Here is a 16,483-nt window from a genome sequence, read left to right as displayed (position 1 = left end):
AACGTATGGTACCATTCATCAAATATATCATATAAAAAATTACCGTTGTACATTTTATTTATTGTGTATAAAGCTAAAACAAGGAAAGAAAGAGAAATGTTTTAACCTGCTGTCGCCACTACATGGGCTATTCTTTCCGATTAGCAGCAAGGGATCTTTTATTTGCGCTTCCCACAGGCAGGATAGCACAAACCATGGCCTTTGTTGAACCAGTTATGTATCACTGGTCGGTGCAAGTGGTTTACACCTACCCACTGAGCCTTGCAGAGCACTCACTCAGGGTTTGGAGTCTGTATCTGGATTAAAAATCTCATGCCTCGACTGGGATCCGAACCCAGTACCTACCAGCCTGTAGACCGATGGCCTAACCACGACGCCGGTGCTAAAACAAGGATGTGAAAAGCGACTGCACACATGGGGGCCCTATTTGTTTCGCAATGCTCACTCAGATCCACCAGGTGCTAGTCTGTGTTGTTAAAGAAAAAACAAAACATGGACACAAAATGTATATAAAACACTTTATTATCAAAGCAGTGGATCAACAATTTTAAGTACATGCTTGTTTTGAATTGGTCATCAGATTTGTCCAATTCTTATAGTTCATCCAGTAAATAATTTTGGCCTTAAAACAATAACATTCAGTCAAAAACCGGTTAACCAGTAAATAATTTTGGCCTTAAAACAATAACATTCAGTCAAAAACCGGTTAATCATTTATTGAGTTAGAGTTTGGAATTAAAACACCAAAGCGTTTCCTGGCCAGACTCCCAAGCTACTGCACCAATTGACATGAGCATTTAGGACCTTCACAAGGTAGGTACATGTATTGTCTGCTGAACAATCAACACCTAACTTAATGTTTGTAACAAATAATGTTAAAAATATTTGAATACAGGAAATATGGAACAGTCCATAAATGTTGCTATTTTTCACAATCTTAATGCATGGGTTAGGTTTGACTGCCTCCATATCCCCATTCTTTCAGTTTGATATCCATCACCAACTTTGTCAGGCCAATACAAACCTAAAAAATATGAATCTGTTGCAGTCTTTTAGGTTCAAAGTATTAACTGAATAAAACGGTACCTTTCAATGCTCATGTTCGATATAACTGGATATTTTTACAACACCTCTAGTTTAGCACCAAATTGGAGTAGGTGTTTTGTTTACAGGTACCCCATGCATGTTTTAAGCACAAGGCTACTCCACAAGTGGTATGAGAAGAAATAAAATTGCATACATTTTTTGCTTAGATAAAACTAATTTTATTTTTAAACAAGCACAGTCACATTTATCACCAATGGCAGGACTTGTGGTATTGACTGCTTCATCAAAAGTTGCACCTCAAACTTTGACCCAACCGGATGTTATTTGGTTTACTACTACTAGAGACGGCCACAACAAGTTAATTATTCTTTGTAGACGGAATATACCGATGATGTTTGATTGAAAAGCAATTTAAACATGGCTTTTAATGCTCCACCATTTTTTTTTTTTCTAACTGTTTGGATTGTGAAAAACGACATTTATGGACTAGGAAGACAAAATGAACAAAAAGACTCCCATTTGAGTGTGGTTTGTCCCACCTGATAACAACATTACTGGTATCAACATTCAGATAAACCTGCTAACAAAATTATGCTGTTCTTGTGCCCCATAGTCCTACAAAATTAACTATACTGACGTCCAAAAGAAACTACAAGTCTTAAAATTGTATTATAAAACCCCCCAAAAACAAACGGTACAGTGGGATATGAAAGCATCATGAAGTTCAAAATCTAAACATAATGCACTTCGTGATATATGCAAAGTTTTTTTAATTTGATTTCTATTAATTGGTTATTTTTGATTAGCAACAATATTTATCAAATTTTATGTATGTAAAGTTTCTTTTGGATGTCGGTATACATTAAACATAACAACATTTCAGATCTGTATAATAAAAAACAAGTAAATCTGCCAACAAAATTATGCTGTTCTTGCCCCAAAGTCCTACAAAAGATGCATATTATTAGTGAAGATTTGTCACCTCTGTAAACACCGAGATTAGTATGTATAAGGTACCAATTCTTAAAAGTTGTTTTCATGGACACAACAGCCTCTTGACTATAAAACAGACTAGCTAAAACAACTATAACAAGTTCAGATGAGATATGAGACGGTAATAACAGCCCGGGCTCACATTCATTCTAGCACCAATAGTGTAAGAATTTTTTTTTTCTTAAGTAGTTTTTATATTAACTTTGCATTATTATAGTTGCAAGCCAGGGAATATAAAATTTGTAAACAAACCATTGCTGGTATAAAATCGTACAAAACCCGGGGGTAGTGAGGGAAAAATATTTTGTTAGTTGAACAACAAAACCTGATTTTAGAGTTCAGATACATCAGGAAAACCCTGAAAAAATGCTTTCAAAACTACTCTGGAAAGTAGTTAAAACTTCCTGGAAAAATATTTTATGTACTGGAATTTTTTGTTTTATTTCACAGGAATTTTTTTTCTTTTTAAACTATGTTTCAGGGGATTTCCATAACCCCTTAAAATATTGTTAAATATAACAATATTTTACTGAACATATAAGAAAGGTCTTCACTATTACAATATGACAGAATATGTATATTAATACCCATGTCTATAAAAGTACACACACTTCTATTGTTCCATTGTGTAACTAGCAACCCCATCCGAAGTATTTTATCAATTTGAAATCATTCTCACCCTGGAGACTTTCTCATAAAAACTGACTTGTGTTTGCAACATTTGAAATGACTAGACACAAACATTCAAATAATATTTGTATTTGGACAGTTTCATATAAGAGTCTCCTTTTCGTCCAGAACACTCCGTTTATTATAAATTGAAGAGTTTGATTTTTACTTCATAGTATTTTATATTAATGAAATTATTATTCACATGGAATTATAAAAATTTAATGTGATAATTTTCGATGATTTTTAAGTATGTGAAACAGAACCGCTTTACCCACTGTGAGTGTGAAGCCATTAATTACATAAGTGTGTATAGTGGCATAAAATACTATGAAATAACATTCAAACTCTTTCTTCAGATAATTAATATACAAATTAAGGGGAATCCCCATTCTGCGCTTCGGCTTTTTCTGTCAATGAGGGAATTTTTACATTCTGTCGTACATTGATAGATAACATTTACTGATTCAACACTTAACAACTAATGTAAACAGTCAATTTATTAATATGAAATAAAGAAAACAAATGAAGGGATCTATTTCGGTTTCAAAGTATTGCCGAAAGTAATGCAAAATTGAGATGATATTATTTATTATTATAATAAGAGTTATTTACAGATTTGAATTACAAAACAACAACATTATTCAAACTTGTATAATTTTGGCTCAGTGTTGTATTTATACATCTTTTGGTCTGTACAATGTTTAAACCGAATGAAAAGGAGACCCTTACATGAAATGACACATCAGCAGTTGTCATGGCCACCATGTTGTCTGTACCTATTGTGTATACAAATAAAGCTAAGGAAACAGTGTAAATAGGCTACCGGTACTATTATATCTTTGTTTATACACGATAATATACTTTCCCCACAACCTTTTGTATACAAATGGTAAAGTCAATTTGGAGGTTAAATCAAAGAGATCCATCGGTTGTTGACTACAGCCTGGGGGAAAAATACATGCTTACCAAAAGATCAAGTTTAAGTGTCATCTATTCCATACAGTAAAATAACACACTTGTTGGTAACAACAGGATATATGTATTACCGGTATATATTACACTATAAAATGATCGTTTGACTGCTATATTTAAGTGCAAACTATTCCACACAGTGAAATAAAACCTCTTTTTTTTAGTAACAACAGAAATATGCATACATTACACTACAAAAACATCATAAATTTGGTTGCATTTCCTCTAATTTATATAATGCAAAATACAATAATCATGTATTATTAGGAATGATTTGTTTTGAAATTAGCACCTTCTGATACGTAAATGTATGTGCACATGTTATTCATCTTGATACGTAAATGTGTGTGCATGTGTTATTCATCTGGGTTTAAACTACACTTTCTGCGGAATTCTTGTCCGAGTTCGTGAATCCACTTGGTTGAAACCCACTTCGTCCCGACCAGCACGGGACACGCAGCATGGCGGGTCTTTTCAATTCCCTGCCCGTTTCTATACAGGTTGTACCAGAACGCAGAAACACCCTGAAACCATACAGACAACAACCTTACTGTTTACAATTCTAGATACAAATATTCATATTAACATCTGCACACAGGTGTATGAACTCCTATTTTGTGTGGGGGGGGGGGGGGGGGGGGGGGGGGGGGGGGGGGGGCTGATTTTTGCCAAAATTAAATGAAAATGGATAACAATGTTTATTCCTATTTGTATCACTACCAAACAGTTACACAGGATTCCAAATAAATCACCACACGTTTATTCCTGTTTGTATCACTACCAAACAGTTACACAGGATTCCAAATAAATCACCACACGTTTATTCATATTTGTATCACTACCAAACAGTTACACAGGATTCCAAATAAATCACCACACGTTTTTTCCTATTTGTATCACTACCAAACAATTACACAGGATTCCAAATAAATCACCACACGTTTTTTCCTATTTGTATCACTACCAAATAAATCACCACACGTTTTTTCCTATTTGTATCACTACCAAACAGTTACACAGGATTCCAAATAAATCACCACACATTTTTTCATGGCTTACAACTAATATTGTAAGTGGAATTATAGAAATACATGGTGAAATGTTTGCCTAATTTTGAACAATAATCGGCTCCTTAACAATACCAGTGCAGACTGACCCGGGAACATAGGCTGTGAACAGAGGAAAAGCTGTGTAACTAAACATTTAACATTGGAGTTAAAAATGACTTGTGTGACAATTACAAACTCACCTTTTTTGGAAACAGTTTAACTCCAATTCTTGGAAAAACAGTGGCTCCACCTGCTTCTACATCACTCATCTAAAACAAAATATATAGACAAGAGCTTAATATGGGTAACAAATTATACATAATACATAAATAACTTTAAACTTGTGGCTCCAACAGATATCAATGTACATTAACCCAATTTAAAATTAGGTTATTGTGCCTTGATCACGATGTAAAATACTCAATTACACCACGTAAAATTACCCAATCACACAATGTAAAATAACCCAATCACACAATGTAGAATAATGCTATCACACACAGTGTAAAATAACCCAATCACAATGTAAAATAATGCTATCACACACATTGTAAAATAACCCAATCAAACACAATGTAAAATAACACTATCACACAATGTAAAATAACCCAATCAAACACAATGTAAAATAATGCTATCACACACAGTGTAAAATAACCCAATCAAACACAATGTAAAATAACCCAATCAAACACAACGTAAAATAACACTATAACACAATGTAAAATAACCCAATCAAATACAATGTAAAATAACCCAATCACACACAATGTAAAATAATCCAATCACACAATGTAAAATAACCCAATCAAACACAATGTAAAATAACACTATCACACAATGTAAAATAACCCAATCAAATACAATGTAAAATAACCCAATCACACACAATGTAAAATAATCCAATCACACAATGTAAAATAACCCAATCAAACACAATGTAAAATAACACTATCACACAATGTAAAATAACCCAATCAAATACAATGTAAAATAACCCAATCACACACAATGTAAAATAATCCAATCACACAACTTGACAGAATTATACAGTCATATATTTGTTTATTGGAGGTTTCAGTCACAATTTGCTGGAAAATAAGTTGTTTGGGGGAAATAATGCCAGACATTCTAATTTTGAGTTTGATTTTGTGTCTTTCCACAAGAATGCACAAGGCTGAGGTTACGTGATTACAGGAACAAGGTTCAAATGGCTGTGTCCCACACAATAAACTCAGCCAGGAAGATGACAACTTACATAATTTAACATAGTCGCAAGTCGGTTTCCAGTCCCAAGTGACTTAAACGCACCTTCCTCTTCTCTCTACAAGGTGAAAAGAGAACAAAATTAATTGAAATATCAACAGCAAAATATATTTATTTTACGTGCCATTAAATGATGCACATTTGACATTTCTTTGATATAAAATAAATAAAATTAACAAGTTAAAAAACTTTTAAAAATAATTATGTCTATTAAATGATGCACATTTTGACATTTCTTTGATATAAAATGAACAAAATGAACAAGTTAAAAAATGTTTAAATATTTAAACTTTTAAACAACAAACAAATTTGCAGGTAAACAATCCTTTTCGAATCTTCAGTATAAAGAATATAGAAAAACATCACAGGATATAGAATAAATACTTCAGGATGCAGAGAAGACAAACACTATATACAATGGTGTAGGAAAACAGTCAAATATATATATGATTAAAAATCATTGCAGGATCTACAAAATATTAAACCATAAGAAAATAAAATTTTACATATTACATATCAGAGAAGGATATAGTTTCCAGTATGTAGAAATAAAACAGACTTTGTAAAATTTCAATTGTTGCATCTAAAATATTAACGTTAAAACAAAATAATTTACCATTTCTAATCAACAACACTATTCTTGTGGATAAGACAAACTATACCTTGTTCACTTTTACGGTTTGTTTTATTAAACATTGATTAACATTAAAGTATTAACACTAATTTAGCTTTCAAATCCAGCTCACCCTTGAAAAATCAAAATGTGGCTCATAATGACCTCCTAGTCCATAATTGGCAACCTAAAAGAATAAATAGAATGTAACACAAAAATATACATGTAATTTTTTTCCAATAAGCACAATCGGCTCTAAACAGTTTATGCTTAGCCAACAGCTATTCATGAAAGTTAGTTTGTTTTGTTTAATGACACCACTAGAACATATTGATTAATTAATCATCGGCTAATGGATGTCAAACATTTGATATATGTTGACTCGTAGTCATCAAAGAAAACCCGCTACATTTTTCTATTAGCAGCAAGGTATCTTTTATATGCACTTCCCAGAGACAGGAAAGCACACTGTGGTGCACTGGTTGTAATGAGAAAAAAAGAAATCAGTTAAATGAATCCAGTGAGGTGATTTGATCCTGCGACAAGCAGCTCAAGCGAGCACTCAACCGACAGCTAAATCCTGCCCCTACAATCGATGAAGCAAACAATATAGGTCAAAGTGATCGACGACTGGACTATACCCTAGTTTGATACTCTACTCGTTCAGACAGATCGGGCTTCTCAACATCTGTATTTCAGCACAGAACTACACCTTCAACGTCTATCGACAGTCAATCTAGGGGTTTTCTTGATGGGATGCAACCCATCTCGTCCCTTTAAGCTGTGCATCCAAACGGCCTTAACGAGGCCACTCGCGTGGACATATCGATCGGACTTTAAACTTTTAGATCTGCGTTCAAAATTTTATGTCGAAATTACTTCTTTTTTGTAATATTATTAAATAGTCCGATCCTCTCTTCTTTCTCTTATTTAATTTTGGACTGTCCTTCTAAAATGCTCCAAATTATATAAATATTTGGACGAGCAGTCAATTCTTTTTTATTTTTGGCTTGTAACCTTTTTCTTTTTTTTTCTTTAATCTATTAACTTTTTTACTAATTGCTATTTTCAAAATTCTGCCCATTTTCACCCCCCTGCCCCCTCCATCCCGAGTCAGGCCACCGATCTTATCGGAGGTCGGACTCGGGATGGGCGTGTTCGAAACCCTAGTGACATATGGGCACGTTAAACTAGTTATCATCATCATCAAAGTGATCTACAAATGGTGTATTGCATAATACTACTCCCAAGATGAGTTCAATATCTATATGGGGATTAACATGATTTAGTGTCCACAATCAACCATCAAGACTGGAAAATGAAAGGAATTAGTATGAAGGTCAAAGCATAAATGTATTCTATATTTCCATAATAATTTTGTTCACAAATAATAATAAAAAAACCTCCGCATAATTTATACTACATAGTTGATCATATTCCCCCAACCACCCCTATATATATATATATATATAGCTTAATATTTATCGTATTACATACTACATTGTTTATCATATTCCCCCAACCACCCCAATATATATATAGCTTAATATTTATTGTATTACATACTACATTGTTTATTATATTCCCAAAACCACCCCTATATATATATATAGCTTAATATTTATCGTATAATATACTACATTGTTTATCATATTTCCCCAACCACCCCTATATATATATAGCTTAATATTTATCGTATTACACACTACATTGTTTATCACATTCCCCCAACCACCCCTATATATATATAGCTTAATATTTATCGTATTACACACTACATTGTTTATCATATTTCCCCAACCACCCCTATTTATATATAGCTTAATATTTATCGTATTACATACTACATTGTTTATCACATTCCCCCAACCACCCCTATATATATATAGCTTAATATTTATCGTATTACATACTACACAGTTTATCATATTCCCCCAACCACCCCTATTTATATATATATATATATATAGCTTAAATATCGTATTACAGAACTTTATCAAAAGTGCCAGTTGTTTCCCTTTAACAACTGGTAAGTTCCAACTAAACATCAACAGGCATGCTAGCAAGCGCTTAGTGAGGATTCCTGTTTAACAAAGCTCTACAGTCTCGCTGAATATACTATTTATTGCCAGTCTGTTTTACCTGAAGCTCCTCAGCTGTTTCCATGTTCAAGCCTGTGGCAGCCTCGATTCTGTTGACCACTCTGTCAATGTGTATGTGTTCTTGTGACTGCAGCCAGGCACTGCCAACACAGAGAAAGACTCGGTGACATTTCTTCAGCACACATGAGACAAGTCTACCACATACAGTCTAAACCATTTGCAAAATTTGTTAATATACAGTGAAACCTGTCTAAACCAGATCATGTCGGGAACCTAATATTTATCAGATTTAGACAGTTAAAGTTAGACACCACTAGAGCACATGAGTTATTAATCATCGGCTATTGAATGTCAAACACTGGGTAATTTTGACATACTGTCTTAGAGAGGAAATCTGCCATATTTTTTTCCATTAGTAGCAAGGGATCTTTTATATCTACCATCCCACACACACAGGATAGTACATACCACAGTTTTTGATATACCAGTCATGGTGCACTGGCTAGAACGAGAAATAAGCCAATGGGCCCACCGACGGGAATTGATCCCAAACCGACCACTCACCAAGCAAGCACTGGTCAGCTTCAACACAAGACATTCTGGTTCACGTCCCAACCCAGGGTAAGCGCACAACCATTGGCACCACACCGACCTCTCTAACCACTAACCTCTACAGTGCTATAAGTCAAAACAGCTGATGTATGTGTCATAAAGCATGCTTGCAGTGTCATAACTGTGTCATAACAAACTCTACAAAACAGGAATAATCAACTGTAGAAAACCTGACATAAAACAAGTCATAATTTAATATACTGAAAAACACCATTCTTAAATTTAAAGCACAGAAATGCCAATTACATGGGTTTTGTTTTTCAAATTGATAACCATGATCTGTGGATGTTTATAGTTTCACACAGTTAGAAACGTGTGCAGATTGTGTGTTTACCTCTTACTAACTCTATAGCTGGCTGTTTCTAGTTGTCCGGTTACAACATTATTGACGGTCGCTCGATTCAACTAAAATTAAAAATACCAAACTAAAACGCTGTTGTATTTGACCATTTGTTGACATTAATATTGATTTTACTTTTGCAAATTAACTTTTTGCTAGAGATGCATAACATGTAGATAATAAAACAAATATAATTTTTAACCGTGAAACTGTTTTTTAAATTAAAACAAATTGATGCAAAATAATTATTCTCAGTCTTCATCAACAAATAATTATTCTCAGTTCATCAACAAATAATTATTCTCAGTGTTCATCAACAAATAATTATCTCTTTTTGTTGATGAAATAATTTGTTTTGTTTTGTATGTGTCTTCTGAGTGAAAACGTTTAAATACTTTCATCTATCAAAGATACTCTGCAATGAAAATAATCAAGCACTGAACACACAAGTTTACGATGGCTTATTTAATATTGACAGTCGACATGTATATCCCACCTAATAAATGTTTAAAACAGGGCCTGTGCTTATAAAACGTTTAGAGTCCAGACTCAGTCTCAAATGATGTCACACGAATACAATTTGTATGACATTACCATGACGTTAAGTCTCAGACTCTGTTAGAGTCTTGAGTTTAGACTGTAAAAGTTTTATAAGTACCAGTCCAGATCAATTCCAGTATATGCTCACTTGATCTCCACAAATTTTTTTGTGTATTTTCTTTTAAAACATTTTAATAAATAAAATCTTGAACATCTGACTTACCCGTGGCAATGCTATTGTTTTAATTGTTTCTATCTCGGCGTCACTGAGAAAATCATGATACAGGACTATCCACGGTTTGAGATGAACTTCTTCCAGCTTGACGGGCCGAATCATCAGGAGTGGGTGGTTGTTCGTTTCAAAGCGGCATTTTAACCGGTGCTCATCTTTTATAGCCTGTGTAAAAATATTATATTCTTATTCTGTTTTAAAATTTGAAAACTAAATTACTCACTTGTTATTCTCTAGGTTTTTTTTTTTTAATTTTAGAAGCAATATTAAATAGGAGTGGCAGCCTAACCATTCAATGTCCATCATTTAACGCACACCTACATGTACGTGCTTGACAAAAAGATGGTTTTTTACAAAATGTACATTTAACGCACACCTACATGTACGTGCTTGACAAAAAGATGGTTTTTTACAAAATGTACATTTAACGCACACCTACATGTACGTGCTTGACAAAAAGATGGGTTTCTACAAAATGTACATTTAACGCACACCTACATGTACGTGCTTGACAAAAAGATGGGTTTCTACAAAATGTACATTTAACGCACACCTACATGTACGTGCTTGACAAAAAGATGGGTTTTTACAAAATCTCCGAATGGAGCCGTGAACTGACCGTATCTATGACATCTTTGTGCCACACTTTTGACATTACTATTTTCGGAACATGCAATGTAGTAGTAGTGTTAAAAACACCAAAATCTCTTCTTTTTAACTTGTTCTCTCTAATGATGTTAGACCCAAAATAAGAAAATTATACTTTTATTTCATTATAAAATAATAAGAAAATTTTATTTAATTTTCAAATTCCAAGATATAATAATACACACATTGAGGTTTACTTACTAATAAATATTTTATGGCCACACAACATTGGTTGTTGGGTGTTGAGTGAATTTAAAGGCTATTTATTTTCTGTCTAACCAGGCCCTAATGTTTCATCAAACTTCTCCCCTTTCTTCTGGGAAGGGAGAAATCACTTCTACTTTTTCAATTCTAGATTAGAGCCAGGACCAAAATTAGACAACCAAATTAATATCCGTACCATGATATCCTCCCCCCGACACAGCGCCTCATAGGACGTGAATTCAACTGACTTCCGATAGTCGTCAACCTGACGCTCATTCTTGATGGGAATTTCTTCGTCTCCGCGTTTTCCTTCTCTCCTTTCTTCATCAAGGATCATTCGTTCATAATACAGCTTGTTGTTTTTCGCTCGTTCATGATTAGGGTCTGTGGGGAAAAAAAGTAACTTAGATAAAATCAAGAGATCCTAATATATATATATACCGGGTATATGCTTTGTCTGTTAATCAGCCTCTAAACTATGAAAGAACATGAAGTTAATTTCATTTAGATAACTTTTTTGTGCAGGACGCATCCCCTCTCCCTCCCTCCTCTGCCCCCATCTCTCGCTATCTCGCTCTCTACAAGCCACATAAAATATATCCATTAGAATGTTTAGTAATTAACAGCAACTAAAAACTTTAACTTACCTAACAATAACCATTCCTTTGTTAGACTCAGTGCGTGGCGTATATTTCCTTGCTAAAAAGAAATTAAAACAAATTTAAAATCTGATAAGCATTAAATGTTAACTTTGTAATAAAGTAAAGTTAAAATTACACTCCAACTCCCACCCCACACCACCCCTCCAAAAAAAAGAAAACGTTTGATTAATACTATTGAGTTAACAGCCTTGAATAGTGACATAATTTGTAATCTGCAGCTGTGTAGTGATGTACACAAAGTGACTCACAATCATGGCACATATGGATAACAATGTCATCCTTGTTTTTAATCAAGTTTAAGTTGATTAAGCATTGATCAGCTATTGGATGTCAAACATTTGGTAACTCTGACAATCCTAGAGATCAAACCCGTAATATTTTTCCATTTGTAGCAAGGGATCTTTTATATGCACTTTCCCACAGACAAGATAGCACATACCACGGCCTTTAACCAGTTGTGGTGCACTGGTTGGAATGAGAAAAAAACCAATGAGTTGAATGGATTCAAAGAAGTGGTTTGATACTGTGATGCAAGCACCTCAGACGACCACTCAACCAACTGAGCTAGATCCCGCAAAGATTGGAACGTTTAGCAAAGGTATTTTGTAAGACACCTTGCAGAGTTTAAGTGAAATCAAAAGAATGAAGGAATGAATGAATGTTTAATGACACCCCAGCAAGAAAAATACATCGGCTATTGGGTGTCAAACTATGGTAAAGCGAAAACTAATCAAAAGAAGGAATATAACTTTTTACTCCTCACTGGGAATACAAAGTACACAGTAAAACAGATTTAAACTGTACGGCTTCTTAGTGATGTTCCAATCATCGATTATAATAAAAAATAATAATTTTATAATAATAATAAAAAATAAAATAAAAAAATGTATATATAAGTTTGGCTCTATTGATGTGGTGATTGATTATAAATAGCCATAATCGACTGTATGGGAAAATGTTAACTAATTATTCCTCCAGTTCAGATGGTTAAAACGACGTAAATTATGTTGGGTTGATGTTTGTTTTCATATGTTCACAAAGAGAAACGATATTAAAATTTAACTAGTTATTAAAGCTAAATTAGCCATTGTAGGGTCTAGATCCCAGTATAAACACAAGAGAGGTGTATCGTCCTTATAATTCAAATCCTTCTTAATATAATTCTAAACGATTGTGTAACTGAAATGTGACTGGCTGGTGCCAACTGATGTAGTAATTATTAATGACAAGGGAAGTGATTGTTGTAGCAATTGTCTAGAGGAAATTTACTACATGTGAAAAACCCCCACCCAAAACCACCCACTAATTAAAAAGGTGATCATAACATGACATTACTTCCCGAATTCTAGTTTACGATAGAGGCAAGCAGAGCTAGGTCAGAATTCAACATACTCCCTGTTACTATCATTAAGTTTGTTTTGTTTAACGATACCACTAGAGCACACTGATTAATTAATCATCAGATATTGGATATAAAATATTTGGTAATTTTGACAGTCTTAGAGAGGAAACCCGCTACATATTTCCATTACTAGCAAGGGATCTTTTATATGCACCATCCCACAGACAAGATAGCACATACCACAGACTTTGATATACCAGTCATGGTGCACTGGCTTGAATGAGAAATAACCCAATGGGCTCACCGATGGGAATCGATCCCAAACCAACCACTCATCAAGCGAGCACTTTACCACTGGGCTACTTCCCACCCGTTACTAGCATGTATTAGTAATACATAAAACTTCTTCCTTCTGCCCACAGTTGTCCAGCACCACTTATAAATACTATCTCACTTTGATAAAGACTTTAAAAGAAGCATAAAAGAAATGGCATGCTACTTCCATCACTCATACGTTTCTAGGTGGATCCATGCTACACATGGCATTCAACAACCAGGCTTACCCTAGACGTGGCGTATGCACAGTAATCGAGGATCTCTGACCGAGCCACAGTTTTGTTCTGCTCGAGTAATTCTCTACCAAGGGCGGCTTGCATCCACAAATACGTGTGGTAGAAGTCTTGTGAGTAGTAGGCATATTTCCCAAGTATGTAGCAATCTTCAGCTACCAAAGAGTGAAGAGACGTCACCAACTTGGCCATAAATGTTAGTACATGATGCCCAAGATGCTTCATGTGGCATTAATGTCGGTATTAGTCCACATGGCTCTAATGTCTACACATGCCGAAAATACTCCATGTGGCACTAATGTATGTATTAGACCACATGATGTCTACACATGCCGAAAATGCTCCACGTAGCATTAATGTCTGTATTAGTCCACATGATGTTTACACATGCCGAAAATGCTCCACGTAGCATTAATGTCTGTATTAGTCCACATGGCTCTAATGTCTATATACATATGCTGACAATGCTTCATATGGCTCTAATACCTGTACATGCCAAAGAGGCTCAATGCAGCATTAAAATTGATATATAAATGAATGAATGAATGTTTAACGACACCCCAGCATGAAAAATACATTAATATCTGTATTAGCCCACTTGACTAATGTCTACACATGTCGAAACTGCTTTGTGTATCATTAATGTTGGTATTAGCCCAAAATGTGTCTCATGGCATTAATGTTTGTATTAGGCCACATGGCTCTGTACATGCCAAAGATGCTCAATGCGAATTGGTATATTATTCAATATGAGAAAACTCTTAATGTTTGTATTTCTGCTCATAAGGATTAATATTTGTAGACTCCATGTGACATTGATATTAGCACTGATGGGTATTTAAAGCTGCAATGCTCGCAATGATGCCTCATTTCCATTTCAACATAGACGAGTTACAAGATGCCAAGACTAAGCCTGCCGGTTCGAAACATTGCACCCAGTTAGGTGAATCACAGTCAGCAGTCGCACACCACATGAACGTCCATCAGAGTACCATTTCACGTCTCTGGGACAGGTACCAGCAGTATCAATCAGCTGAAGACTGGCCCAGAAGTGGAAGACCTCGCATAACAACTGCAGCACAAGATCGCTACATCTGGGTTCTGCACTTGCGTCACCGAACTGCCACAGCAACGAACACTGCTGGACGCATACCTGGTTTGAGAAGGGTGTCTGCACAAACCATTCGGAACCGACTTCGAGAAGCTGGTTTACAGGCTAGGAGACCGTATGTTGGCCCCGTCCTGCGACGTCAACATCAACATTTATGTGTTCACTGGTGCACGAATGTACAGGGGTGGAACTTGGGAAACTGGCAGTGAGTATGATTCAGCGATGAGTCACGTTTCCTTCTCCAGCGTCGTGATGGACGACAACTTGTTTACAGACGCCGCAATGAACATTTTGCCAACAACTGCGTCGCCCAAGCTGTCAGATTCGGTGGAGGGAGTGTCATGATGTGGGGAGCCATCTCATACACCGGCAGAAGTGAACTTGTGTTTGTACAAGGCAACCTGACAGCTGTGCACTACCGGGATGAAATTCTTTGCCGTCACATGCTTCCCATTTTGGATCGACAGAGAGAACTCTTTCAACAGGACAATGCCAGGCCACATGTGGCATGTGTAACATTTCCTACAGAATGAGAACATTAATGTGCTGCCATGGCCATCAAGATCGGCAGATCTCAACCCCACTGAACATCTATGGGACGAACTGGACAGACGTGTAGGCCAGCGTGACCTGGAGCCTCAGATGCTTCCGCAATTGTCACCTGCACTGCAGGAAGAATGGGCTAGGATTCCACATGCTCGGATGCAAAGACTCATTCAGTCTATGCCAAGGAGATGTCGTGCAGTGATTGCTGCTGCTGGTGGCCACACAAGGTACTGATTTCAGCACCCTCGTGTGACGCTGTTTGGTGACGAAAACGCCTCCACTGCCGTCAGTCCATAGTAAGAACATTGTCACATACTCATGTCAAATTTTACTGTGATCTAGCTTAGCCCACTAGGCTCCATAAGACATGGATGTCTGTATTAGCCTGATAGACCATAAGGCATTAATATCTGCATTGGCCCACATGGCTCCATTATCATTAATACCTGTATTAACCCACATGGCTCTATTATCATTAATGTCTGTATTAACCCACATGGCTCCATTATCATTAATGTCTGTATTAACCCACATGGCTCCATTATCATTAATGTCTGTATTAACCCACATGGCTCCATTATCATTAATGTCTGTATTAACCCACACGGCTCCATTATCATTAATGTCTGTATTAACCCACATGGCTCCATTATCATTAATATCTGTATTAGCCCACATGGCTCCATTATCATTAATGTCTGTATTAGCCCACACGGCTCCATTATCATTAATGTCTGTATTAGCCCACACGGCTCCATTATCATTAATGTCTGTATTAGCCCACACGGCTCCATTATCATTAATGTCTGCATTAGCCCACACGGCTCCATTATCATTAATGTCTGTATTAGCCCACACGGCTCCAGTATCATTAATGTCTGCATTAGCCCACACGGCTCCATTAACATTAATGTCAGCATTAGCCCACACGGCTCCAGTATCATTAATGTCTGCATTAGCCCA

At 35.6% G+C, this 16,483-nt stretch overlaps 1 protein-coding gene across 1 annotated transcript; it reads right to left on the bottom strand.

The window, feature by feature from the left end:
• Positions 1–504: 504 nt before the first annotated feature.
• LOC121379852 (prolyl 4-hydroxylase subunit alpha-1-like) lies at positions 505–14,055 on the bottom strand. The gene is made up of 10 exons (XM_041508504.1): positions 13,858–14,055; positions 11,938–11,989; positions 11,487–11,674; positions 10,430–10,603; positions 9,661–9,731; positions 8,755–8,854; positions 6,746–6,799; positions 5,992–6,057; positions 4,934–5,002; positions 505–4,208 (listed from the first exon to the last, which is right to left on the bottom strand). The coding sequence occupies exons 1-10, from the start codon at positions 14,053–14,055 to the stop codon at positions 4,041–4,043; spliced, it is 1,140 nt and encodes a 379-aa protein (XP_041364438.1). The 3' UTR covers positions 505–4,040.
• Positions 14,056–16,483: the final 2,428 nt, after the last annotated feature.

The sequence above is a fragment of the Gigantopelta aegis genome, chromosome 8 (genome assembly GCF_016097555.1).
Source record: "Gigantopelta aegis isolate Gae_Host chromosome 8, Gae_host_genome, whole genome shotgun sequence".
NCBI classification, from domain to species: domain Eukaryota; kingdom Metazoa; phylum Mollusca; class Gastropoda; order Neomphalida; family Peltospiridae; genus Gigantopelta; species Gigantopelta aegis.
Note: the sequence above shows the minus strand (reverse complement) of the source record. Positions and strands in the feature narration are given on the sequence as shown.

What these genes read in the sequence shown, in the direction of transcription:
- LOC121379852 (XM_041508504.1), bottom strand. Translation starts at nt 14,055, where the DNA reads ATGGCCAAGTTGGTGACGTCTCTTCACTCTTTGGTAGCTGAAGATTGC. An exon ending in GTCGGGGGGAGGATATCATG is followed by an intron (nt 10,604 to 11,486) that starts GTACGGATATTA and finishes ATTTTTACACAG; the next exon opens with GCTATAAAAGATGAGCACCG. An exon ending in TTAAACTGTTTCCAAAAAAG is followed by an intron (nt 4,209 to 4,933) that starts GTGAGTTTGTAA and finishes GTATGGTTTCAG; the next exon opens with GGTGTTTCTGCGTTCTGGTA.